A 25,701-nucleotide genomic window follows, 5' to 3' on the forward strand; every position below is an offset into this window, starting at 1 on the left:
AAAAGTGCAAACAGCCCGATGCTGCCAAACATCATGGGAGCCCTCCCCAGCTGCGGTTGTGCCAGACCTGCTGGGCTAGCTCAGCTGGCTGCTGGAGATGGCTTTACCCACCGCAGAGACTCTGCAGTGCAGTGGGTCAGGACCTCAGTGAGCACTGCTGTGCTCTTCCCAAAGCACTGGTGCCACACAGCTGCATTTTTATGAGCTGACACTTGCCAGAAAGTTGCTGCCTTCGGTGTTGATGCAGAGTGGAGTGCCTGGTGAAATCTTTACCCCAGGATGTCCTAATCACACGTAATCTCCTTCTGTCCTTGAAAGCGGTGCACAGAAAGAAGCCGGTATCCCATAGGCAGAGGCACTTTGCCTTTCATCCCAGAGCTGGCAGCCAAAATTCCTACCCTGCCTGCCCCCAAGGGACTGGCTCTCCCCTCCTTGCCCACCCCCTCTGGCCCCAGGTAACGCTCCCAGTGATCATCACAGAACACTTTCTACCTGACGCAGTGAATGCAGACAGAGAGCTCACAGTCCCTCTGGCAGCTGCCAGCTCAGAAGGTGCACAAGTAAGGTTGCCTGGGCACGTACTTTAGCTCTAAATGCCCTGTTTTTCCACAAGTTTGCGTTTTGATGAACATAATGTTCTGGGAATGAATGAGCTATCACCAAGCAACATTAACTCTGTGTTAACAAAGGGTTTTGACATTGAATTTAAGCCTGAGGACAGTGCTGGCACAAGAATGAGTTATCACAGCCTGGGCCATGGGTACACTGAGGATGGAAATTAGAAGGAGCTTCCCACCTACCAGTGCAAGGATCTGGAACAGCCTTTCAACAGCAGCAGTGAGGCCAGGAGATGACTTCTTGTGGGGCTGGAAGTGTCTGAGCAAGAGGATGCAGTGGGCCTGCCTGCCTCAGGCCAGGATCTCTGTGCCAGTCCTCTCTTCTTACGCAATTGCAGGACATTTTCATAACGACGTCGCCCTCGAAGCAGCTCAAGCCAAACTGGGTGCCTGTGGCTCGCCTGGAAGTGGGGCTGTGGGATGGTGTCCTGGGGATACTGCAGAGTGCTGTAGGGCTCTAATTACCCAGGGAGTGAGGATGTGCATCCTCCTGCCTCCAGCTTGCAGAGAGCTAAGCACGGAAATTGGAGGGGACAGTCTGTGACAGGCAGGCCCAAGACCGATTGCTTCAGGTGATGGCTGGGTGTCTCACAGATCTGAGGGGATTTCTGATGAGCAGAAGAGGGCTCCTCCACACTGCAGCCCAGGGGAGAGTGAGCTGGGCACTCAGGGGCTTTGAGGCCAGCTCCCTCACTGGCTCAGTGCCCAGCCAGGCTACAGATTACTGCCCAGGGTCCATCCATCACCCTTTCAGGGTGTGCAGTCACTTGAATGAGACCACTTTGGCACAGGAGGGGAAAAGGGGACGAGAGAAGGGGGTGCCCCAGGAGCATCTGTGAAGGGGAAAGCTGACAGCAGCTCCCCCAGGGCAGCTGCAGGCTGGGTGCTGCAGTGGAGCAGCTGCACCTGCCTGGGAGCACCGCCTGCCTCGCTCCTCTCTGCTGGACACCAGCCCTGGACACCAGCAGCCCTGCGATGTGACCCACACTCCAGCCTCCCCTGCCTCCCAGCACCACCTGCACTCAACTGCCCAGCACAGAAATCCTTGCATGAAACACTCCAGATTCCAGTGGATTATATGAGCTGGGATAAAACAGGAGTTACAGGAAACTCAGTGGTTGACTGTCTCTGTTCTGTTCTTTAACAGATGATTAAGGCCTTGCCAGAGTGAGGTCTACATCATTCCTCAGCGATGAAGGTTAGGGGTTTCAAGCCTAGCTGCTGACTCATAACCAAGAAGAGGAGAAAAGGGAAAATTAGCATGAAGAATGTTGCTGAAATGGCTTGAATGTTGTTCAGAGATTAGCGTAGAAAATATATTGCTGCGTCTGTTATGGCTGGTGTGTTTAGTAGATGTTCTTAATGGAATCTGATATTTTTAAAAACATGGAACACCTGTGTGTAGAGCATTTGCCTTATATTTGCAGACCCACTGCCAGAAGGGGCAGATTGTTAACAAGCTTCTCCAGAAAGCACCTTTAATTCCTGATGTAACACCAGTGCTTTGTTCTAAGCCTAGATGCCTTTGGATATCTTGGTGAGCTGTTGAACCACTGGATGGCATATCCTTGTCCAGAGTCTAGCCTGGCTCTGCAGGGATCAAAATTTGCTCCCCATGAGTGCATCTCTGCAGACCCTTCTAGGACATGAGTTTGGTGCTCCAGCTTCCCCACGAAATACTCAGTTTCTGGCTGCACTAACTGGCAAACTCAGCAGAGGCCTGGAACATGACCTTCATCTAAGCTGTGTCACCTCCAGTGCACGTTGCTTCTGGATCAAGGCTGAGGCAGGCGGGGGAGGCTCAGGCTGCTGCTCCTGAGATAACTGGAAGGATCAGGGGAGCTGGGTGAGTGCTCAGTCTAAACAATGGCTTCAGAGCCAGGGCTGTGATCATACTCAAATTAATTTCAAATATGCACAGTAACACAAGAAGCAATTTGCATAAGACGTCACATGGAGTTGCATACAATTTCGCATATTTAAACAAAGTACAATAAAGCACAGCTTGGGCGGGTGTGTGAAATCATCTGTGCAGTGAACCGTGCACTGAAACGACGTACAATTATCACCAAAGAAGAAAACAAATGGCAGCAACCACCCAGGATGCAAAGCGAGCTCAGAAGTTGTGAAACACCAGCTTATTCCTTCATCCACCATCCTGATAGATGCTTGGAGTCAGACTATCATGCACTTCTTTTCCAGCCAGCCCTGCTGGTGCAGAGGATGGTGCTCACTGTTTCATACCACTACTCACTCCTTCCTTCACATTTGAGTCCTTGGCTTCAGCTGTGTTAAGCACTTTCTTCATGCACCCTTCTTTCTGGGCTTTCCAGTGCATAGATTTCCAGGTGTGAGGGACTCCTCCCTTACCAGGCACTGCTCCAGGTGGTACTGTCCTTGCCCTTTAGTGGTAAAGGCCAGAGGCCAAAAGACTGGCTCTGGGAGTACAAGGGCAGACTCTGGCAGCCTCATTTTTGGTGGTCTCAGAGCTGTGGTTATTCAGAGCACGATTCCTATGGCTTAGTTCTTGGTACCTGTGTAGGTCACATGAAGTGGACTCCATCTCAGCTCGTGGAAAATGATGGCCAGACAACTAACATGGATAAGGAAGCAAGAAAAGGGAACAGCATCCCTTAAGTGGGAATGTATCATCCTTTAGAGCAAACATCAGAGGGCTGAGACCTTTAAACCTGCAAAAGACTTTTCAGCCCCTGACCTACATTTTGTGACAGTCCTGCATCTCTCACACGTGGGTTGGGCCAGCACTGTAGCAGTGAGGCTGAGCTCTGAGGGCTGACCCATCAGCATGTGCTTTCCCTTCCCTTCCCTCCCCAGGAGGCAGGGGAGGATTCAACTACTGTTCCTGAAACAGCTGGAAGGATCAGGAGAGCTGGGTAAGTGCTCAGGCTAAATTGGGGCTTCAGTGTTGGCAGCACCCTGGTCCCTGTGAGCTCCCAGAGCCCTGCTTCACCCACCTTGTCTTCATTTCCCCAGTGCTTTCAGTGCCCCCTAGCTCTAAATTTCTATTCTGATCCCTGCTTTGACCCTACTTCTCCTTCCAGCCCCATCATTTAATCCTAGCCACAATTTCTGCCTCTGCCCACTCTCTCCTCACCCTGCCTTTTCCTGTCCTCCTTCATATCCCTGCTCCCTCATACCTCTCTTTAGGCCTTTGCTTGACAGCCTCAGCTCCCTATATTTTAGTTAGGCAATTTGTTCCTCTCTGCAGGACTGCCTGAGTAGGAACAAAGAACTGTCACCAAAACCCTGGAAGAGGCAGTGTTATGCTTAGTCACCCTTTTGTCCCAGCTCTCCTCTAACTTGCAGGTACAAGGGGAAAAATCTGTCTCCTCCCCATATCCTGCACTCAGGATTACTGCACTGGATAGGGAGCTACAGGTAAGCTGGCTAATGTGAGTAGATACAAGAAACCCACACTTATCCAGGACAGTATTTCTGGTCTTCAGTTTTATCATGGAGGACCTGATGCTGGATATAAGAGAAATCTCATTATAAAGGAACCTCTTAGGGTTCCTGCTGTGTATCCAGCCAACGCAGGGTACACAGAGCATTGGATCTCATTTGTGTGATGTTTGTGTGATTTGTATAGTATGTCACATAAGAATTGGCAAAGCAGAAAAAAAGGCATGGGAGAGAAACCACTTCAGGCTTAGATAACTCATCCTGGTATTGCCAAATGTGTCTGAATCCACATAATAAGACCAACACAAACATCCACTGTAGGTGTATTTAACCACTGCATTCATTAGTTCATTTTGGTTAATGAACTCATTCAGGCAAAACTGTGTCCTAACGTGGCTAGACTGAGTCCTCTGACCCTAGCAGAGAACACCCACCACTGACAGCCCCTTGGTTTGGGAAGAGCTCAGAAAGCTTCTGCAGTCTGTGTCACTTTGCCAAGGCTTAGAGAGCACCTGAGAGAACCCCAATACCTGTGGTTCTGGTGCATCCTTTCACAGTTAAACTAACAAGGAAACCAACTGGCTCCCTAGCCAGGCCAGGCTGTAACTCAGATTTGACCAGTGCATGCTGTAGGCATCACACCATGTTCCTCTGATAGAAAACAAGTCACCAAGGCTTGTTTACTTGCTTGTTTGTTGAACCCTTGTGGTATGTCCAGCTGTCAACAAAGTCTGAGCTTCAAGCTAGACTGGCTGCCCTGGAGCATCTGCTCTCCTGCCACTGGAGCGCTAACTAGGAGCCACAGAGAGGCAGGACAGGGCCCTGGAGCAGGAACTGGCATTTGCTTCCCTGCCAGATCCCTTGTGAGGATTGATCTGAGGCTGAAGATGGTTTTGCTTGCATTCTGGTCACTCCCAGAGAAAGCTGGGCTCTGGATCAATGTGGAATGCGTCACTGAATGGCCTATTATTCACTGAGCGCAGTGTGCACTCGGAGACACAGCAGCCCTCAATAAAGATTCAATTCTGCCTCCGAGGATCAAAGCAGGAATGAACCAAGGGAGCTACTCAACTCTTTTACATGATGCTGAAATGAGTGGTTGCTTGTTTCAGGGCGACTCTTTATGGCAGTTTCAAGTTGTGCATTTCTCCTAATTAAATGGCCATCCACACAGGCAGGTCCCTTTAGTAGAGTGCTGAGCTACCTGTGGCTGAAGCTCTCCATTCCCCCTGCACAAAGGCTCACATTTGAGTTAGCACAGCTTGTCCACGCTGCCTTCCCTGCTCCACATCCTCCTTGAGGAGCACAGGGATGCCCACAGCTCCACAGGTGTTTCCCCAGCACTCCCCTCATGCCCATGCAGTGTTGGGGTGGCTCTCTCACAAGGTGTGCTGCAAAGGAGCACTAAGGAGTGACATCCAGCAGCACAGGCCTGGAGAGGAGGGCAGAACCAGAGCACATGGGGTCTTAACTTCCAGCCACAACTCTGGAGAAGGTCCTTCAGCACGGGAGGTAGGGAGCAAGTGTTGTTGGTTGCTGCCACATCCCTGCAATACAGACTCTTCCAGCTGACAGATGCCTGATTTTTTTCCCCCATAATGGGATAATTTATAGCAGGTTAAAGAAGGCATTCAGCTGGAGGGAATCCCAGATTTTGGAGATGATTTCAAAATGTTTTTCTGAACTACTGTCTTTCCCACTAAATCACAGCAGTCAGCAGCACCTCATGCTTCGTTTTTGGCCACTCATTAGGGTGATTTTTATGTGTCTTGAAGTCATTGTACAGGTTTTGTATGTTCTTTGATTGAAATGATGCCATTCATTCCTCCCATCTCTGCTGTCCTCATTCAGAATGCAACTCCCAGTGCTAGCTCCCTGCTGGAGAACAGGATGTGGGGGAGATGTAGGGAAGGAGGCAAGGCTGCAGACAGGAAAGGAATGGAGATGCTGGAAAAGGAGTCAGGGCTGGGACCAGACTGGAAGGGTGGGAAGTCAACAGGTGGATAGGAGTGATGTATGGGGAGTGGTGATGGGAGAGGAGGGGACCAGACCAGGCAGTCAGTGTTTCAGGAAGCCAGAAGAATAAGGGGCAGCTTCTGGAGCTTCTCCTGTGAGTCAGAGAGTGAGTCCTGGTGAAAAAGGGTATGTTTGGCTGAGCGCCTGCAGCCCCAGCCTGTGCAGAGAGGGCACCAGAGGAAAAGCATCTGATGACAGAGAGAAGTCAGCAGGAAGGGCTGAAGCTCTGGCTGGAAGCAGATGAGGTTTGTGCAAAACATCTCAGTGCACCAATGAGTACATGAGTGCAATTTCAGCACAATGAGAACCCATCACCACCTCTGTCAAGTCTCTCCAGCTTGCCCAGCCCCAAAGCTGTTGGCTGGAGAGGATCTTACACGTAAAGAACTGGGGTGAAGGTCTCTGCCCTCCCATACTCAGCACAGGGGCAGAAGAGGGGCTGTCCAGCCTCTTGTGTGCCTGTACCCCGGGACAGCCACCACAGGAGTGTGTCTGCTCTCTGATGGCCCTGGGGCCACCACCAACCACAGAGATCCTGTCCAGGGTGCAGGGTGCCATGTGGAGGGCCTGGCCCTGCAGCAGGAAGGGTCCTTCGAGTGGGCAGAAACCCCAGAGTCCCAGGCCAGGTCTGGTCTGCAAAGCCTGCTCCTTCCTCCAACAGTAAAGCAGAGGATCAGGGACACCTCCAGTGCCCAAAGGACTCAGACAGGACAGAGTGAGCAGGGGCTGGGAACCATCCCCATCCCCAGCAGTCATCCAGCCATTGCCAGGGAGCAGCCCTTGGAGTGGCCATCAAGGTTGGTGCGCCCCAGCCCCGATTGCCGCTGGAAGTGGAGGAGTTGCAGGAGACAAGGATGCTTAATTACAGAGCAGCCCTGGAAACCAGCAGCAGCAGCAGCAGCAGCAGCACTGTGGCCAGGAGGGGAGGCAGCAGGGCTGTAAATAGAAATTGCGGAGGCAGCCGCGGGGAACAGTGAGAGAGGCTGGTGCGCCTGCAGGGCTGCATGTCCCTCCCTCCCTTCCCCTCGGCTGCTGTCACCTCGCCCGGACACCCCGGCCCCCAGCGGGACCCGCAGTCCCAGGCCGTGCCGGGGAGGCAGCAGCTCCACAGGCGGGACAGCTGCTTCGGTGGGAGTGGAGGAGGGCTCGAACTCCGCCAGGCACCACCTCCCATGGAAATGCCTGACATTGGCCAAAGGGCCCCTTCAGTCGGCAAAGGGACCGAGGGAAAATGGACACGGGGCCAAATTGCCCCCTCTACTCCCAAGAAGAGAATGTGGGATGCCAGCAGTGTGAGCCCCCATCCCGATGGGATCTGCCCAGGGTGCCCCTCTCATCCCGCCCTGGCTTTTCCAGTGTGGCACCTTCCACGGACTCAAGAGGTCTGCTTTCAATATTTTGCAAAGTTTTATTTAAAAATGTTGAAACTAACATCCCACAAGATTTGAATATTTCACCACAAGGAGAAGAGAAATCCTACAAAAATATATATCACAGCGCACAAGGGCAGGGGAGGGGGAGAGCGAGACTGAGCAGAGGAGCAGGAGGAGGCTGGAGGGGTGGATGGGAGCCGGGGCAGAACGAGACCGAGTGGCAAAGGGACAACAAGAGAGAAGCAGGGAAACTGAAACAGTAGGAAGGGAGAGAGAACCAGGAGGGAGACCATGGTACAGGACAAGAATGGGAAGAGGGAAAACAGTGGGAGAGGGAAAACAACAGGAAAAGAGGAGTAGAGAGCCAGCAGTTGGTGAAGGAAGGGGACCTCTCTCTATGGTCCTGCCAGGGTAGGGCCAGGACTACGGTGGGACATTAGCAGGGATGCAGCTGGGGAGCTGGAGTTTGACCCAGGACTTTTGTGCTGCAGGTCTCAGCTCTAAGGCTGTGCCACAGATGTGGTTTGTCAGAGTGAAAAACAAAACAGTTTAATTCAGAACAGTCTCAAGGTGGTCCTGTTTGAGAACTTGCAGGGAATGAACAAACCACTCCTTTCCAAACATTTTTCTTCATCAGGAAGTGGAGTGGGAAATGAAGGGACCAGATTTGCAAGGGCACTTGGGTGCCATTGAGGAAGAGGTAGATAGCCCTCTCTGAATTTTGGGATGCTTGGCTGGATGTTAGCCCCTGGAAAGTGGACTGGAGGAGAGGTGTGGATACACACACCAGAGGTCTGCTCCCCTGCCTACCAACTGCAACCAGCCAGATGGGAAAGCCCCAGCAGGATTTGGCCTTGTGGTCATACCACTCTCTTGGGTAAAGAGAGGGAGACTCCAGCTCCTGCTTCAAATCAGGAACTTCCCTCCCTTCCACTGTGCCCACAGAGAGACCACCCTTATGGTAAAAAAGCAAGGGCTCTGCAGGAGCTCAGCAGAGACACAGTCACTTCATCTCACTTGGCCCACCTGGATGTTCCCTTTCAACAGCATAGAAATGTTGGGCAGAATTAGCCCAAGACTATGAACACTTTCAGTTGGTTTCCCTGCATGCTTTTCTCTCTAATGGAAAGAAAAAACCTTTCTGTTTCTAATGGAAAGAAAAAACAATCCTTCTCCTCCATTCATGTAGAAGACAGGGAAACCTGATGGGCTGTGACTAAGAAGGTGCTGTCCTCTGCCCTGACTTGGTACTATCAACCCATCCATGTGCACATCCTACAAAATATTACCCTGGGCCAGGGTAAAGACCTCAGGCATGCTCTGGCTCCAGTCTCTGTAGGGGAAGATGGTTTATAAGGCTCCAGTCATGGGGAAAACAGATCCAGTGAGATTATTTATTAACTGGAAGAAGCTTGTGTGTCCACATGTGTTCTGAGTGTTTTGTTCCAGGGACAAAGCATAGCAATGAATGCTTGGGCAGAACAATGAAGTTGTTTCCCTGTATCTAACCTGTTTTGGGTGAGAAATTGAATGACTATCATAAAAATGTATTTGGCTAGGAAAATTAGAAAAGATGTTCATTATACCCAAGCCTCTGTTGTTGTAAGAGTTTTCTCTACACAGCTTCACCAGCTTTCCCCTTACCACAGTATCCATGAAAGGTTTCTCTCCCTGGAGTTACTTTTACCAAAACCAGAGACATGTAAAAGGGGGAGGAAAAAAACCCCAAACCACCAAAATCTGATTTGTTTGCAGAATTTACAAAAACTTTCCCAGGAGAGCTCAGGGCTTCCCCACATCAAGTGTTGGAAAATGTTTTCACTATGCCTCCTGTGGTCCCCTGCCACTTTCTTACAAACCTTCTCTCCATGCAGCATGTGGAAAGTCCAAGGACAGCCACTGAAGTGGAAGAGTCTAAACTTTGGCCTTGTTTCAACAAATGCTGTTGATCAAAGAACAATCTAATTAATCTGATCTGGAAAATTACTTCAACCAGTTGAAGGTATTGCAAATTGCCAGCAATCAGCAGTGCAGATGTCCTTCCCCAGCAGGGACGTGCCAAGGAGAGGGGGAACAGCAATGAATGGGGCAGCGAGCAGGAACTGCCACTGGTCCTTCCATGTCCATCTGCAGCTTAAATGTCCACCCGAGCCTTGCATGGATCCTGAATAAGAACAGGCTCAGTAACAGATCGATCTAGGGTAAAGCACTAATATCCCCTGCTGTAAGCACAGAATCAGCCTGCGCTTAGACTAGAGATCTCCAGAGTCCTTTTCCACCTACATCTTTCAGCCACTCTGTGCTTTTAATAAGCCAGTAATTTTATTTGACCTGTCATTTTCTCCAAATCTCTACTGTTTTTGGGAAGCTTATTGTAATTTACACTCTGATTTAAATGCCCTTCACAGTGAGTCAGATGGGACCCGAGAACACCTAATGGTTCAGCTGGGTAAACGGGCAGAACCAGGCCTCTTATGAAATTCCCTGTGCTTTGTCCTATAAAGAACAGGCTTTTTATGCAGAGATAAAGGATGAAAGGCTGCTTCCCTCTCTCCAAGATCACTTTCGTCAGAGACCTTGTATAGTGCATTAGGGCTTTCAAATTGTGGGTGATTTTCCTGCCTCTGGCCACATCAGTCCAGCAGCTAAAGGTGTTTGTACACTGTAGGGGCAGCCTTATCTAAATGTGCATCTTTTCACCTCTGTGGTTGTCAGTGTGGGGTTTTGATTGATTTGAAGTTGTCCATAAAAGCTAAGAGGAACTATTGTCATTAAGCTGAAATTTGCCATCTCGCACATCCTCAAAGTGACACCCATGGGTCCATGCCTGGAAGAGGTGGAGATGCATGGATCTTGCTCACACAGGTAAGTGACAGTGTGGCTGCCAGCCCCACAGAACACCACAGCCCTGAAGGACATCTGCAGGCAACAATTTGGACAGATGACTTGTGCCATTGCTTTCGGTTTCTAATCAGCTGGGGGACTGAATGAAGCTTCATCTGGGAGCCCAGATACCCCTCTCTCATGCTCTTGGTGAGCACTGCCTCGTGGGTTTCCAGTCACCTTGCACTCCAGGAGAGACCTAGCAGCAGTACATGGCAACCCTTCCAGTGCTCCCAAGATCAGCTCTAAACTGCTCTCGGTCATTCCAGGTGCAGAGTCCCGTCTGCTGCCTTGTTGCCTGTGCCAGGAGTATCTGAAAGCAAATCTCTTCCTGAGCCCAGCAAAATTCAAGTTCCTCATGCCCAGCAATGTCTGCATTCCACGCTTTAGCTGTGTGCAGGACACTTGCTAAGAAACACAGTGAGCAGAGGGCTTCACCTCAGATTTTCTGGAAAGCATCATCACAGACTGGTGTTATTCAGAAAAACCTTGCTGAAGGAGACTGAAGGGGTGCAGAGGGACAGCAAGGAGGCTTTCAAAGATCAAAACATTTGGAAAGCTAAAGGAATGATTTCCAACTTTAACTGGCAAGAGAAGTGGCATGGGGGTGGGAACTGAGGGGAAAATCTGCGGACGGAGAGAGGAAGAGAGATACAAGCTGAAGAGAAAAAAACCCAAAGGAGTGTTAGGCAGAAAGAAACTGGAAAGATGTGATTATCTTCCATCTAGGGGGAAGATAATGTTTCCCTCAAGGAAATGGGTTGTTGAGAGGGCCCAGGTGCTCTGTGAGCCTCTTCTGCCCAAGCTTTACCCACCCTTGGGACTCTCAGGAGGGCCAAGGTCTCAGGAACAGACGAAGTTGCCACCATCCGAGTCACCTGGCGGGCAATCCTGCAGCCACTGAACTCCAGACATTCACTGCAAAGCACACGACACGGGAAGGGACACACGGAGGGTGAGGGCCCACGGGGACAGGGGTACGCCTTTCCACCTTGCCTACCCCCGACGTCAGGCATGCACTGGTGAGAGAGTCATGGAGATCCAAGTGTGTCTGTGCACGTATGCTAGAAGAGGGGCTGGGGAGGTCAGGATTTCACACCACCACCAGCTGTCTTCCCTCCCACCATTCTGCTCTCTTGTCACCCTGTCCTGCGTGGGCAGGGCGGGTCTCCAACCTTCCCCCAGCAGGAGGCTAAGGAGGCCCAGCTCGTCCATTTTTCCAGGCACATCCCGGTGGGGTTAGTTAATAAAGGTGGTGGTGGTGGGCCGTGGCACAAGGAGGTTGCTTTTTTTCCTGGGGCAGCAGAGGCCGGGAGAGTCCGCGCTCGCCAGCGGTGACAGAGGGTGGGGGAGCCAGCTCAGCCTCTCCCGGGAGCGTCACAGGTTCACCAGTGGGATTCTGGGGGAAAGAGGGAATTGGGAATTAATGAGCGCTTAAACTGCCCCAACCCCGCCTCCCGCTAGCCAACGTCAGCTTTGCCCTGCCTCAGTGTGCCCGTCCCCCTGTCCTCTGCCAGCCCCTCCTGCCCCAGCTCACTGGGCACTCACCGGTTGAGCTGGAATGCTGCATTCTTCCCGTGGCCACCCAGTTTCTCTGCACCCTCCTGCCCCCTCCTGGACTCCTCCGCCTCAGGCGTGGGGGTCAGGGGGTCTCCGTAGGGCCCCAGGATGCTGACGGTGGTGGGGGAGAGGTCTGTGAGGGGCTGCTGGCTCTCCTGCTGCCTCCCGCTGCTCTGCTGCCCCGAGTGACGCCGGCGCTTCTGATTTCGGTCCCAGCTTTGGAGAGAACAAGGGGTGAGGTAAAGAAAAAAGCCCCAGCCCTTGATGAGAGGTTTATGGGATGGACCCCTCTACACTCAGCATTAGAGCCCAGCGTGGCCAAGTGCCAAACCTTGCAAGGGATTGCAGCACCAGATGTGCACCCCTGAGACAAATGGGTCCCAAGCCCACAGTCTTCCTGTGGACACTGGCCCAGTGAGAGCCTCCATTGGCCCAAACCCCACTCACCAGAACTTGAATATGATTCCAGTGGCAACCAGGACAATGATTATGGAGATGGTGATGGTGACGTACAGCTGGGGGTCCACACCTGCGAGACAGAGGAGTGGAGTGGGGCTTGTGATGGCCGCTCCCTTGGGTCCCCAGGGAGCAGCAGGGCAAGGGAGGTCCCCGATGAGTTCTGCAGTAGGAGCTGCTCCTGCAGGGGACTGGGAGTGAAAGCAGCAGAGTGCAGATTTACCTTCCCCGCGGGGCCCGAACAGAAAGGGCCGCAGCGTGGCCGGGGTCTCGCGCAGGTTGAGCCCCGCGTTGTGCAGGAGCGAGTGGGAGTTGGGCTGCGCCGTCGCCATCCCGTGCGGCGAGACAAAGGTGTATCCCAGCGGCGGGAAGCCCGGGTTGGCTGAGTTTGTGTCCCCTCCGTCCTCATCCGACACCGTGGGGCCCCACACGATGGCCCAGGGGTACTGGGACGAGGGCATGCCGTCCTCGAAGCCCGAGGGCGTGGCAGGCCGGGCGCCCGCGGCCTGGCGCCTCAGCCGCACCACGTGCCGCAGCTCCGCTCCCCGCGCGGGCACGGCCCGCTGGCGCGGCACGGCCGAGCGGGAATCCGAGCCGGAATCCGAGCCGGAATCCGAGCGGGAATCCCGCTCCGGCTGTGAGGTCCTTTCCCAGATGCAAATGGACCGTGGGGCCGAGGGGCTGCGGCGGGTGCAAAGAGGCCGAGGGGCTGCGGGGCCCCGAGAGCGGAGAGACCATGTGCCGGGAGGAGGGACGGCCAAGACGACGAGGAGGAGATGCCACAGCTGCAGGGAGTGGATGCGGGAGAGGAGCGGAGGCATCCTGCTGCGGGGCGGGGGGAAGAAGAAGAGAGCCTGATCTAAACGTTCCTCCTTTGAAAGGCCAAGCAGCCGGGAGCAGCCCACCACCCACACTCCTGTTTTCTTCCCGCCTCACCTGCCAGTGTGGGAAGCTGTGAACCTACCAGGCACTGGGCTCCATCTCAGATGCAACAGTGTCTTTGCTCAGTCAGGATCTTGTCTCATCTTCTTCACTGGGAACCAAAAGGGAGGGCTGTCAGTGTCCCCCCACGCAGTGGTGACGGCTCTGTCCTTGCAGGCAGTGTGTGCCACCCCAGGTGAGCTCCCGGCTGGCAGGATAAGGAGAGTCCATGCACACACGCGTGCACCCTCTCCTGCTCCCGTGCCCCCCATGCACGGAGGTGCATGGTCCCCATCCCCATGCCAGGTCCCCCCAGATACACATGCCTTAGCAGATGCTCCCAAGAGCAGGGAGCGATCTCCGGAGCACACGTGCCCAGGCACATGCGCAGCTTCCCCGGGGACTCTCCTGTCTTAGGGCCGAGAGGGGGATTCAGCATCTTTGTTTGCTTATCGCTGGAACAAGTTGGAATCTTAATTCCTGTGTTTATTTATAGTGTGGAGTGTGTAATCCATTTATTAAAAAAGAGCCTCTTCATTGTGTGCCAGAGCGAGGGAGCGAGAGGGGAAGCATGAGAGTGGTAAACCAAGACGACTGAGAAGGAGTGAATCAGCGAGAAAAAGTCCAGCCTCACTAAAGAATTTAAGAGAAAAAAAATGCCTATCAAATATTTAGTATTTACTTTCCTCTTAGCTAACATGAAATTACCTTCCCACACTCCGTGTCTTAATGTCCTCTGCGCTGTTCCATCCCTCCCTTTCTCCCCTATTCCTCCCTTTTGTCTCCCGTCTCCCACGGCTGAGCAACACAAGCACGGAGCGAGGTCAGTGTCCTTTCTGCCCTGGACGCTCGGCACCCTCCGGCATCAGCCCGGTGTCGGCACTGCTGCCCTTGCTGCTGCCCCCCTTCCCTCGGCCGGGCACAGCACCGTGCCGGCCCTTCCCGGTGAGCTCTTGTGTGCCTGACCCCGCATCCTTCTGCAACCGCACGCACAGGACGAAAAAAAAAAATCCTGCGAGATGTTCAGCCTGCTCCTTCATCGTGAAAAGGAGAGCACGAATGCCGACAGCCCACGGTCATGCCCTCCTGTGGCTGCCGGGATGGAGAAACAGGCATGCTGGGCTGAGGGAGTCAGTGCAGAGGCCAACGCTGCCCCTCCAGCCCTGAGCCAGCTGTGCTGCACCTCCCGGCTTCCAAGGGGTTACTGCCATCCGCCCGGCTCACCCCATGCCCTGACCAAAAACTGCAGCCCCTCCTGCGTGGGAGACTTCCTCTTCCTAAGGGAAGAACCCAGGGCTTGCTGTGATGTGCACCTGAGAGGAGGGGCCGGGAGGAAGGGCACCCAAGACTAAGTAGCTGTCTAGCTCCTGCTGCATTAACCGGGGATATTTTTAGTTTCCTTCTGTTAAATATTTAAACAAAGTTCACAGAAAAAAAAAGAATTGTTGGCTAATGTGCCCTGCCCCTCCCTCCGGGGCAAGATCAGTCTCTGGAGGGATCCTGAGATGAAGATGAGGAGAAAAGAGCAGCTATTCTCAGCATTTCTTTGTTCTTTGCTCCTGAACCTCTAAGCCTTGGAGGGGACTCAGTATTAAGATGCAGCTCTGCAGAGAGGCAGCAGAATGGAGCAAGTTTCTTCTGAACCCAGATACTGGCGAGATCTTGGCCATCTGGATTATGATCACGATGCCGTAGAAGATCATGTCTGGCAACAGAAATCCATGACAGAATTTATTTTGGACTTTGAAAGGGAAGGAATTCCAAGCATGGAGGACCTCCTTGTGTGAATGCCCAGGCTGGAGGGCACACAAGTTGCAGGAGAGGCTTGAAGATGGCTTGGAGTGCCTGGGGCCATGCCTGGCACTCACCACGGGACAGCAGTTCCCTGGGATGAAGAGCCTGCTCTGCTTCTGGCACAGCTCAAGTCTTCAGGGGGCAGGGGGTTGTTTTGCATCGGGAAGCAGGAGATGTGGGGCTGGACAGTGCCATCCCAGCAGGGGCGACCTTCTCCAGGTGCAGGCAGACCTCAGTGCCAGTCCCACAGGGAGGTGTGGCACAGTAGTGGTGCACATGTAAGCTCTAGCACTCCTCCTAACAGATGGCTCTGCCCTCGGAAATGTGCCTGGGGGTAGGAATGCTGGGGTTTCTGTGCTCTCCTTGTTGGGAGATCTCATAATGGAGACATCTTGTTCTTCTAAGCTGAGATTGTGAGCTCCAGCAATGACACCCAGTCTATGGAATTCCAGGGTTGAAAACTTGGGAATAAGATACCCTACAGAGCCAAATCCTGAATGGCTTTCACACATGGTTGTCTCAGTTTCAGGCCTATGGAGGATATAACGTATGGAATGAGCTGAGGAGGGGTGAGCCCCAGCACTGACTGCCCCATGTGCAAGGAGGGCACAGCCCATACATGGGGGTGCAAGCCTCAGACTGGAGACACTGCTGTGTGTGGGTTCTGCTGCCTAGAGTGATGAGCTGGTGATTCCCGATGTCCCCACCCCAAAGGTGGCTCCAGATGAGTGCAGAGATGATGCAAAGTTGGTTGGTCTCTGTCCAAACATTCTGGTTTGTTAATGAGATCGTGGCCAAAGACTGTGTCCTGCACTGGCACACCCTGGACTGATTGTGGAGGAGCTGGGAGCTGGACAGAGGTGTCTCCCATGGCATGGAGGGTGTGGCAGCGAAGGAATGTTTCAGGTGAAAATACCAGGCAGTGCAGGCTGGATTCCAGCATGCTTGGAGCGTTTATGTTTGAAATGGAGCATGGATGTCCCTATGGATTATTGACTAAAAGGCAGACAAAGCATGTCTGGGGCACTCCGTGGTCAGCCACCAGCAGCAGGATTGTGTCCTGGGCACTAACCCTGCTGTGTTGGAGGGCCAGAGTAACACATGCCCTTCCTTCAGCTCTGCATGCAGCTCCCTGTGTGGATCCTGAATAAACTGGTAGGCCTTCAGAGTAGAGGAGGGGATGCCAATGCTCTCACTACCTGGGAGTATAAATCCCACCTTATACCATTCTAGGTAAGCCTTTGTGTGCCAGAGCAGAGAGACTGAATTTCTGCACCAGTACCTCATGGCAAGGCCCTTGCTTTCATATGTGTTTTCCAGGTCTAATGTCAATAAAACTGGACAGGGCTACTCCCAGAGTCTGAACAGGAAACCTGTACACTTTCACTCTAGGTACAGAGCCCTCATCTCAGCGTTCCGGTCCTGTGATGCACAGATGACAGAGTGTGAATGACAAAGCTATTTCCCCGGGGCACTTCATTGAGCTCAGTTTGTGAATCCTGGTGCTTGAAAGCAGTGAGTAAGAATTACACTGTTCTTTGCTGCTGCATATGGACCCCACCATCACTCCAGACTGGGGCTAATCTGCTAGGAGCTGCTCTCATGCATTTGCAGGATGGAAGCATGAATCCTGCTGCTGTTCCCCACACCCATCTGTGCTTCCTCCCTCTTTGTAAGTCTCCTGCAGCATGGACCAGCCACTGCTGGGACATGAGAGAGCAGATCTCAGGAGCCATGCCCCAAAGCATACATAGCAGTTCACTAAGGGGGACTGGGAATTTACATCCTACCTAATGGCTAGGAGCAGAGCCTGCTGCACTCCTGCTCAGAGCAAGGAGCTCTGAATGTGACACCCTGGGCTCTGGAGCTCAGATACTGCTGTGCCCCAGGAAAGACCTAGGATTCTCTTACTCTTTCTCCATGTTCAGGATTCTCATATACCTCAGTGCCATAGATAAATCCTATCCAAATAAAAAAGGCATCACAGGAATAAAAGAACCAACGTGCCAGCCGTGTGCTGTAGCTCCCTCGCATCAAGTGCAATCTGTAACCTTCTGTTACAAAATGCTGAAGTTTGACAAATTCAAATGAGGAACAATACTATTAATAAAGAGGGTCACACACCAGCACAATTCACCTAGGCAGGTGGTGTGTTCCCTACTGCCTGCAGCCTTTGCCTGGCTCTATTCCTAAAAAAGATGCTACAGTTCAATCAGAAGTTATGGGCTTGGCGCAGGAAATTAAATTGGTGAAATTCTCTGGCCTGTGCTCTGCTGTAGGTCAGTCTCGATGATCAAAATGGTCCCTCTGGCCTTAAAATCTGAGAATCTCACAGCTTTCTTGATGCCTGGCCGAGATCAGCTCTGACTGGAGAGCAGTTGGATGAAGCCAAGCGCACACAAGCCGCGTTAGTGAGGAGCGGGTAGAGGCTCTTTCCATCCGGGGATGGCAAAAGAGTTGCACCCGATTCTGTCTGGCTCAGCTGGCAGATGATGATCTATCTGTATTTTTGTAACATCTAGAGCTTGACTGCTGTGATACTGTGCCTCTAGGAATGAAGCTGTCTGCTCTCAGAGCGCTCCAGCTAGTTCAGAATGCAGCAGTCTGTTTGCTCGGCGACTCGAGCTGCCGGGAATGCATCACCGTGCCCCTCCGCACCCCACATCACCTCGCCTTCGAGCACAGAGTCCGGTTCAAGGTCTCCAAACCAGCATTCAAAGCCCAGCATGGGACAGGCCCCAGCGACCTAAGCAATCAATCACCTCTCCTTATGCAGCGATGACCTCACATGACGGATATATTCCACTGGAACAATGAAATTGCCAACCAGTTTGGGGAGAGGGGGAAGGGATGGAAGAAGGGTAAAGAGGCTCATGACCCTGAAAAATTGAACATTCACAAGAGCTGGGCCAAGATTATGAAACTTACTGCTGGCTGAGTAACGCTCACCATTAGCAACCCCGCAGCACCGAGAGCTTCATGCAAATCCTTGCTTCGCCCAGCTCCCCCACTGCAACGATTCCACTCGAAATAGTGATGAAAAAATCAAAACAAACCTGAGGAGGACCCAGCCCTCCTTACAGAGAAGGAATGCTTGCTTGGCTGTCATTTTTTAATCTCTCAGCCAGCACTAAGGGCTGTGGTGACAGCTACTGATAGGAGTCTGTGATCTGGGACCACGGAACCTAGCAGCTCTCTCCAAGCGCCGAGCAGAGCGAGTTCAGGCACTGGCAGCGAGACCCCCCCACACTGCGTGATGCCCTGGGCACACCACACCTGTATTTTCCTCAGGGGCCATGAACACCCCAGAGTTCATGGTCCAAGAGGCAGAGATGCAGTCATTGCTGGTCTGGCAGCAGGAAGCAGGAGCCCTGGTGTTGGTGGAAAGGGGTTATGGATATGCCCTGCTGGATTTGGCTGGGTGGGGACAGGGAAAGGGAGGAATCCCAGAGCAGATGACCCAGTGGGACAATTCTGCTGCACTCGAAGGAGTTTTGGCAGCTGGTACTGTGAATCCGAATGCTGGGGTGGAGATGCCAAGCCCATCCAGGGAAAGAGTTGCTGCTATGTGTGGGGCTGGGGGCAGCACCTCCCAGAGCTGGCTGAATTTGGGGGCTGACAGCTGGAATGCAGTGCCTCCCGTCAGGCTGATGTCTGAGGCTGAGAGGGCTGGTGGCAGCACCCAGGAGGATCCAGCAGGATCCCAGAGGGGCTGGCACTGCTCGCCCTGAGTCAGTGCAGGTCCTGCAGCGCTCAGTGACTTGCTGATAGGAATTCCCGTGCCAGGCTGCCTGGGTGAGCTCTTACGGGCTGGGAATGGCGATCCTAGGCTGGGGCAGAACGCAGGGCTGGAAGGGTGATGCTGCATTTGGGTGTTTTCATAGCGAGGGAATGGGCGTGTGAAGCCCATCAATGGTCCTCTGAGCTCAAGTCTCCCTGCATTTGGGAACTGTGACTGTGGCCCCATTCCAAGCAGCACTCTAGGATGCCGGTCCCCTGCCATCTAGTGCCTGCCTGCAATACATGTCATGAGTCTGACAATCTTCTGCCTCCCAGTTTCCTACTATTCCCGGGCATCCAAGTGCTCCAAGTGCTGAGTCTCCACATCTGAATTGCTCTCTCTTGCATGGTGCACCCTTGGCCAGGCAGGAGGTGGGATTGATCCCTCTGTTTCCTTTCTCCAGCTGCGCCAATTTGGCTGAAGTCGCCTTCCTCAGCGCAGGCTCCAGTGCTCCAGCACAACAGGTCTGTGATGGAGCCCGGAGCTGGAGGGTAAGAGGCAGCGATCCCTCGGCTGTGCCCCCTCCCTCCCGGCACCTCAGGCATCCCCTGCCCCCGACTAAAAGAGGAGGAAAAGGAGGGGGGGAGGAAGGAGACAGCCGGCTGAAAGGAGACAGAGCACCTAGATCGGGAAAGGGGAAAGAAAAAGGGGGAGAAAGGACACAGGGAAGGAGACGGGGAGAGATGACTTGGAGACGGGCATGCAGCCCCCCTCCCCCCGGCCCTGCAGCCCCGTCCCCACTCTGTCCCCCAAGCCCGGGCCGAGAGGATGAACTTACCTTGCGGGGAGACGAGCGGGGCGCAGCCGGGGCGGCGGAGCACAGGGCTGGGGGAGCACAGCTGCTGCTGCCCGTGCTTCTCATGGCCAGGACGAAGGAAGGAGAGGAGGAGGAGGAGGAGGAAGAGGAGGAGGAGGAAGGTTTGCTGAGGCTGAGCCTTGGCTGAGGGAGAGGGAGCGAGAGATGCCTTGAAATAAACAGCTGCCGAGGACTGGTCCAGCCCCTCTTTCTCTCTCTCTCCGTCTCTGTGTCTCTCGCTCGCTGCCTCCCGTTAACCCCATGGCTGCTGGCACGGGCGCGCCCGGCACCGTGGCCCCGCTGCGGCCCGCGGGGGGCGCCGGGGCGGCGGGGCAGGGCACGGCCGGGCGGGGGCAGCGCGTCCCGCCGGCCCGGAGCCCCCTGCCCCGGCGGCCACGGCTCCTGCCGCTCCCTGCCCGCCCGCCGCGCTCCCGCAGCCCCGCTCCCGGCCCGCCGGACCTGCCCCCCGCCGCCTCCCGCCGCTGCCCGCCCGGCCCGGCCCGGCCCGGCCCGGCTCGACTCCGCTCGGCTCCGCTCCCCCGGCTCGTCGGTTATTTCGGGATCTTCACAGGAAGCGATTAGGTTGCCATGGAGAGAGGTGTCTCCAAGGGACCCGTCGCTCCAGCTCGCTCCGGCGAACGCCACCCCCGGACCGGTCCGTCCTTGGGGGCGGAGGCCCCCCGGGATCCCCCTCCCCCGAGCCGCCCCCCGGGGCTCGTCCCCGCCGCCCCTCGCCTTGCCGCCCCGCAGCAGTGCCCTCGGGGACATGCCGCCCCTCGGTCCCGCCCCCCGTCCCCCGTCCCCGCATCCATCATCCCCGGGCTGCGGAGCCCCGGGCCCCCGTGGCCGCCGCGGTACCGGGCGGGGGGCGGCGGACGGACGGACGGACGGGCGGCCCCGGCGAGGCGCACCCCCGGCGGGGCTCGGTCGAGCCTCACGGGCAGAGCCCCTGGGACACATGGGTGAGGTAGGAGCGATGGGGAAGCGGGGGGGAGGAGGGGGATCCTTCCAAGGTGTGTTTTACCCGCTGAGGGATCGCCCGGCTCTTTTGAGCGCGTCCCCAAGCGCGTTTCTGCCAGGGATCGATGGGATGCGTCTGGAAATGGTAGGGATGTGACAGCAAAATTAAAGAAAGAAGCTGATGTGCCTTTGAGGGGCCGAGCGTTTCACAGGGAACGTCTCCCTCCACCATCAAGAACCAAACAGAAAGCACAGACCAAATCAGAAAGGAGCAGCTGAGCAACCAACGGGCGAGAGAAGAAAGTCAATGACAGAGAGACAGTTTCCACTCCAGGGCCTGAAATATGAGGAAGCAAGACAGTAATTTCCTCAGATCCTCAAAAACAATCAAACTTTTCATCATAAAGCGATGAGGAAAGACTGTGACTGACCCTGGGAGAAAAAAAATACGAGAAAGAAATAATAGAGACGGCACTGAGCTGTGAAGCAACCTGCCACTGCATGAGGGATGGAAGCAGGTGACAAATGGACACAAAGTACCAAGCCTGAGCACGGCAGGATGGCCAGAACAGGTTGTGCCAAGTTTGGACACATATCTGAAGGGTTTGAGTCAGTTCTTCACTAGATTTCCTGCGAGTTCCTTGCCAATGAACCAGGCTGCTCCAAGCTTTCCATGCCAGGATATTTGAGTCTTGTGTGTGAATTTGTGAGCATGTTTAGCAGAGTCAACAGGTGTTTCACATGTTTGGGAGTGATGTTGGTGTGTTTGGAGGACCAGCACGGGGATTGTTGTCACCAGGAGGTCGTGGTGTGGGAGGAGGGCAGCGGTGTCACAGCCGAGGTTTGTGTCAGATGCCACAGCCCTGTGTGTCACCAGGCTGCACACACCAAACCCCGCCTTTTGTCCCTTTCATGTACATGGGGCTTCCTGTCAGAGATTATCCAGGCTCCCGTCACACTCCAGCCTTCTCATTCCAGCTCTCCCAGGACTTGTACAAATCATCTGCACAAACCTTGCTCAGCGATCCCTCATTGTGTCATCCCGAGAAACCCCCTGTGCAGACATGGTGGAGCAGCACAAGTCAGCGCTCAGCTTGTCTCGCTCTCTGTGCTTCTCCCCCTGCTTTCTCACCTGGAAGGAGCAGAAGGTAGAAAGCTCTGGAAGGGGCTACATCAGGCACACAGGCTCTCTCTGACCTTTTCAAATCCTGACGAATGTGTTTAGTATAATTGGGAAGCACAAAACAGAAGAGAAATTTCAACCAGGGAAAGGTCAGCTAAAGGGTGAAAATCCAAATGACGCAAACACTGAAAATCCCCCTGAAGAGTAAAACTACAGAAGGCAACAAAAGGAGTCAGAAATAAGAGAGAGGACAAAGAGCAGAATTTTTTTAGGGACCAAGGAAACCTTGGTAGATGTGGTGGGGGGAATCAGGAAAGCTGTCGAGATGATGGGAACAGAGAGCTCAAGGGCTGATGTCACTTGTACCTCACTCTTACGTGATTTAAATGGAATGGCTCGTTTGGTTTCCTTTTCAAAGGAAAGCTAATGTAAAATTACATGGAAATTTGAGGGGAGAGATGAAATTAGGTGTTACTGGCTGTTATTTCTGTCTGGCAGTGATCACGTACAGATCATTTACACCCAGGAGTCCTGAGCCCAGGCAGGCCACTGCTGCTGGCTTTACTGTTGTTTCTTAAGGGAAGAGAGACCCACGTTGTTGCCTTGTTGCCTTGCTGCCTGCAGAATCCTGTCTGTCTGTCTGTCTGTCTGTTAGTTGCCATGGATTTGACAAAATGACCAGATTCTAGAAGGTAAATAAGCTCCAACAAATTGTATGAAAACCAGCAGCCTGACAGAGGAAGGAGATGCTTCCAATGCCTGTGCTGGAACAGAGCCTGTAGCCATGCTGCTGGGCAAAGCCCCACAGGTCAGAGCAGCCCATCCAGCAGGCCAAAAGAATTAAGCAGAAAACATTGGGAAAGCTGTGTCATTTTAGAGATGTAACAAAGACCTCTGAGCTATGTAAAAAAAGCTATGTAATGTTAGAGAATGGTGGGGGAGCCCAGTGATGTAGACTGCAGAAGAAATTGCCCCTCTCAGATGTGGCAAGCCGTGGGAGGGGTGCCTCAAGAGACCCCTGCTGAAGGTATGGTAGTGGAAAGTACAGAACATACAGGAAAAAAGTCCACAGGGAACCCAGTTTCCTCTGCCCTACTGCTCACCAAACAAGGGGTTAATAAGCTTTGGAATATCAGAGACATCCCAGAAGACTGGAAGAGAACTGTGCCCTGTGAATATTTGTAAAGAGCAAACAGAAGACCTGAAAAATTCTCGGCAAAGCAACAAAGAGGTGATATGAGATTCTCCAGTTAATGCCAATCAGCCTGGTTTGGAGGAAACTAATCTTGCTGCATAAACTTGTTTTGTTCGTGTCAGTCTTTGATGTGACTACAGGTTTGTTTGGGAAAGGTGATGGCTCAGATCTATCCAGGCTTCTGGAAGTGTTAATTTCCCAAAGCATGCTGATAAGAAAAAAAGCGTTATGCAACATTAACAGAGCAGGAGGTTAAGTGAGCTGGTTAACTCCATTTAACGCCCTGTAAACACAAAGGAGGTCATCCCTGGAAGCCCACCATTGAGTGGCAGTGTTTCTCATGTGGATGCCCAGGAATGAGTCCCGGGTCAGGTATGACTCACCATTTTATTCAGTGCTTGGTGAGCAGATATAGTTCATTCTGACACAATTTACTGAGGGCACAAATATTGTTAGAGTGTTAAAAATAATGAGGATAGGACCAGGACAGAGTGACCTGCCCCTTTCAGTAAGGTGGCCATTCTCATAAAACTTCTTATAAGGACTGTTGAGAGCAAATTGTACAGCCACAAACAGGAAAAAAAAATGCCCACGTCTACAGGGAATAACTTCCAGTCCTGAAAAGAGGTGCTCTGAAAAATATGTGGGGATTGTAACAGGCAGAAAACTGAACACAGAATCAGTGGTCCAGGCTGCAGCAATGAGTCTGAAGTGATTCCTGTCTGTGTAAGGACAGAAGTGAGGATGGCAGCGAGGAGACGATTGAACCTCTCTCTGTGTATGAGTAAGACAGTTTTCATGCTGGAAAACTGCTCAGTGTTTTATGCTCCATATTTTAAAAATAACTTTGAATCAAAGATGATCTGAAGGCTGGAGATCTCAGTAATTTAAAGAGGTCAACCTGTTTAATATATCAAAAAGCAGAACGAGACATGACTTGCTTGCAATATCACTCCTTTCCTGGAGAAAAGTCTACCAAATATTCTGGCAGGGAATAACAAGAGCCAGTCACTGGAGAGTGATTAATCACAGAAACAAACTACCTAGTGAAGTGCAGGATCCTCTCTCTTCTGGAGTCTTTGAATCACAACCGGAGGCCTGTCTGGAAGACAGTTCCTGGTCTGCAGAATCCTGAGGGCTGTGAGAGCAGATCAGAGGAAGAATTATCATGCAGCTACCCTCAAGGAGCTGATACTGGGCTGATTTTAAGTGTAAGCCCTGTGTGCATTAGCCCAGTACAAACTAAAGGGTTAAAAGCCTTCTGTATCATGTTGGTATCCAAGAGAGTCATGCCAGCCTCCCTTGTCCTTACAGTGTTTTTGTCTCAGAGTCCGTGTTACACACAGTTGTGAAAAATCGTCTCATGAGATGTGACTCTGCTATGTTTGGAGAGGGACTGGTGAAAAAAAATGTCTTCAGCGTTTTGACAAGTTATTTGGATTCTGTGGTGGCGAAGAAAGGAAGAACCCAGAATGAGCCCGTACAGCTCTACAGCTTTAAAGTGGGACAGGGAGCAGAGAGGAAAGAAAGTGGATCTGTAGCACAAAGAGAATGGAGGTTTCTTTCTGTAGAGATCAGAGCGAGATCAGAAGAGAGGGATGATGCTAGGGGGTGGTTACAGCTAGGATCAGAAATCCCAAACATTCTGAAATAACAACACAGAACGTCTCCATGTCACAAGATTTATCTTAAAATTATGAAATGTCGTACAGACTTGCTTTCATCTGCACTCTTCGCCTCCTACTTTCAGCTCTTTTGGTTACATGAAAATCACATTTCACAGTTTCCCTGTGACCATAAAGATAGGTGTTTGCTTTGTGAGGAAAGCAAAAGCACAGAAGTTACTGCCACTAGGAGGCTGGGATTTAATTTCAACACCCAGCACTCCAATCTAGGGATGAGGCCAAAGTTTTGCTAAGTTGTGGAGATGTTACCCATGACTTTTGCACTCGTGAAGACGATGACCTCCTCATTTGGAGAGTGCAGGATCTGAGTCACTGAAAGGACCTTCTAGTCTTTGCCCTTGATGCAGGATAAAAAAGGAGCAGACAAAAACTTGGGGACCCAGCATACAGACCATAGGAATTGGGGCCAAAGTGGAGGAGGAGACAGAGAGAGCATCATGTAAGCTAGGATGCTCAGGCTGCCAGGCTTTATCTAACTAATAATGAAAGGCAGCAAGCGTGTCAGAGAGTGTGAGAGAAACAGATCGATACAGAGATAAAACTGAGATGGAAGGAGCCGGCAAGGGGGTGGGGAAGAGAGTAATAAAACACTACAAATCAGCAGGGTTACATTTGAACCTGATTTGAATGCACCCTGCACTGGTGTAAGTGAAGACAGCAGGTGTGAGGCTACGGTGAATCAGGCCTAAATACAGAAACAGGGAGGGGAAAGCAGAGAGGAGATGCTGCCCTTGTCAATACTGCCCTGCAACCTGCCTTCACAGCTCTCAGCCACCATTACCTGCCTGCCTCTCCCTTCATCCTGCTGCATGGAGAAGCCAAATACTGCTGGCTCTGAGAATACAGACTGATAGACTTTCCTGCTTCCCTGGGTCATCATGATCTTCCTGAAGAAATGCCTGGTGGGTAAAATATGTCTTGGTCCCATTTTACCTGACTGGAGCATAGGAAATGTTCCTTACTGCTTTGTTCATTGAGGACCCAGGGTACCTTCCAACAATGCCCAGAGCCACCAGGCATGAGGCACTTTCCTGGGAGAGCTCACTGACTGTGCCCATGCTCAGTTACCAGTGGAAGATGATCAGAGAAGTTTCTTTGCTCAGCTTTGGATTTTTGAG

The 25,701-nt window shown here is 52.7% G+C and overlaps 1 protein-coding gene across 2 annotated transcripts; it reads right to left on the reverse strand.

The window, feature by feature from the left end:
* Nucleotides 1-7,500: 7,500 nt before the first annotated feature.
* On the reverse strand, nucleotides 7,501-19,769 carry PIANP (PILR alpha associated neural protein). Of its 2 annotated transcripts, XM_059466984.1 has the most exons (6): nucleotides 19,603-19,769; nucleotides 13,293-13,361; nucleotides 12,552-13,153; nucleotides 12,320-12,401; nucleotides 11,861-12,088; nucleotides 7,501-11,711 (listed from the first exon to the last, which is right to left on the reverse strand). In XM_059466984.1, the coding sequence occupies exons 2-6, from the start codon at nucleotides 13,307-13,309 to the stop codon at nucleotides 11,690-11,692; spliced, it is 951 nt and encodes a 316-aa protein (XP_059322967.1). In that variant the 5' UTR covers nucleotides 13,310-13,361; nucleotides 19,603-19,769; the 3' UTR covers nucleotides 7,501-11,689. The 2 variants fall into 2 exon arrangements, with proteins under 2 accessions (XP_059322967.1, XP_059322968.1); XM_059466985.1 differs by lacking the exon at nucleotides 19,603-19,769 and having other exon boundaries at nucleotides 12,552-13,150; nucleotides 13,265-13,322.
* Between the last annotated feature and the right edge of the window lie 5,932 nt (nucleotides 19,770-25,701).

Source organism: Ammospiza nelsoni, chromosome 2, assembly GCF_027579445.1.
Source record: "Ammospiza nelsoni isolate bAmmNel1 chromosome 2, bAmmNel1.pri, whole genome shotgun sequence".
In the NCBI taxonomy this organism is placed as follows: Eukaryota; Metazoa; Chordata; class Aves; order Passeriformes; family Passerellidae; genus Ammospiza; species Ammospiza nelsoni.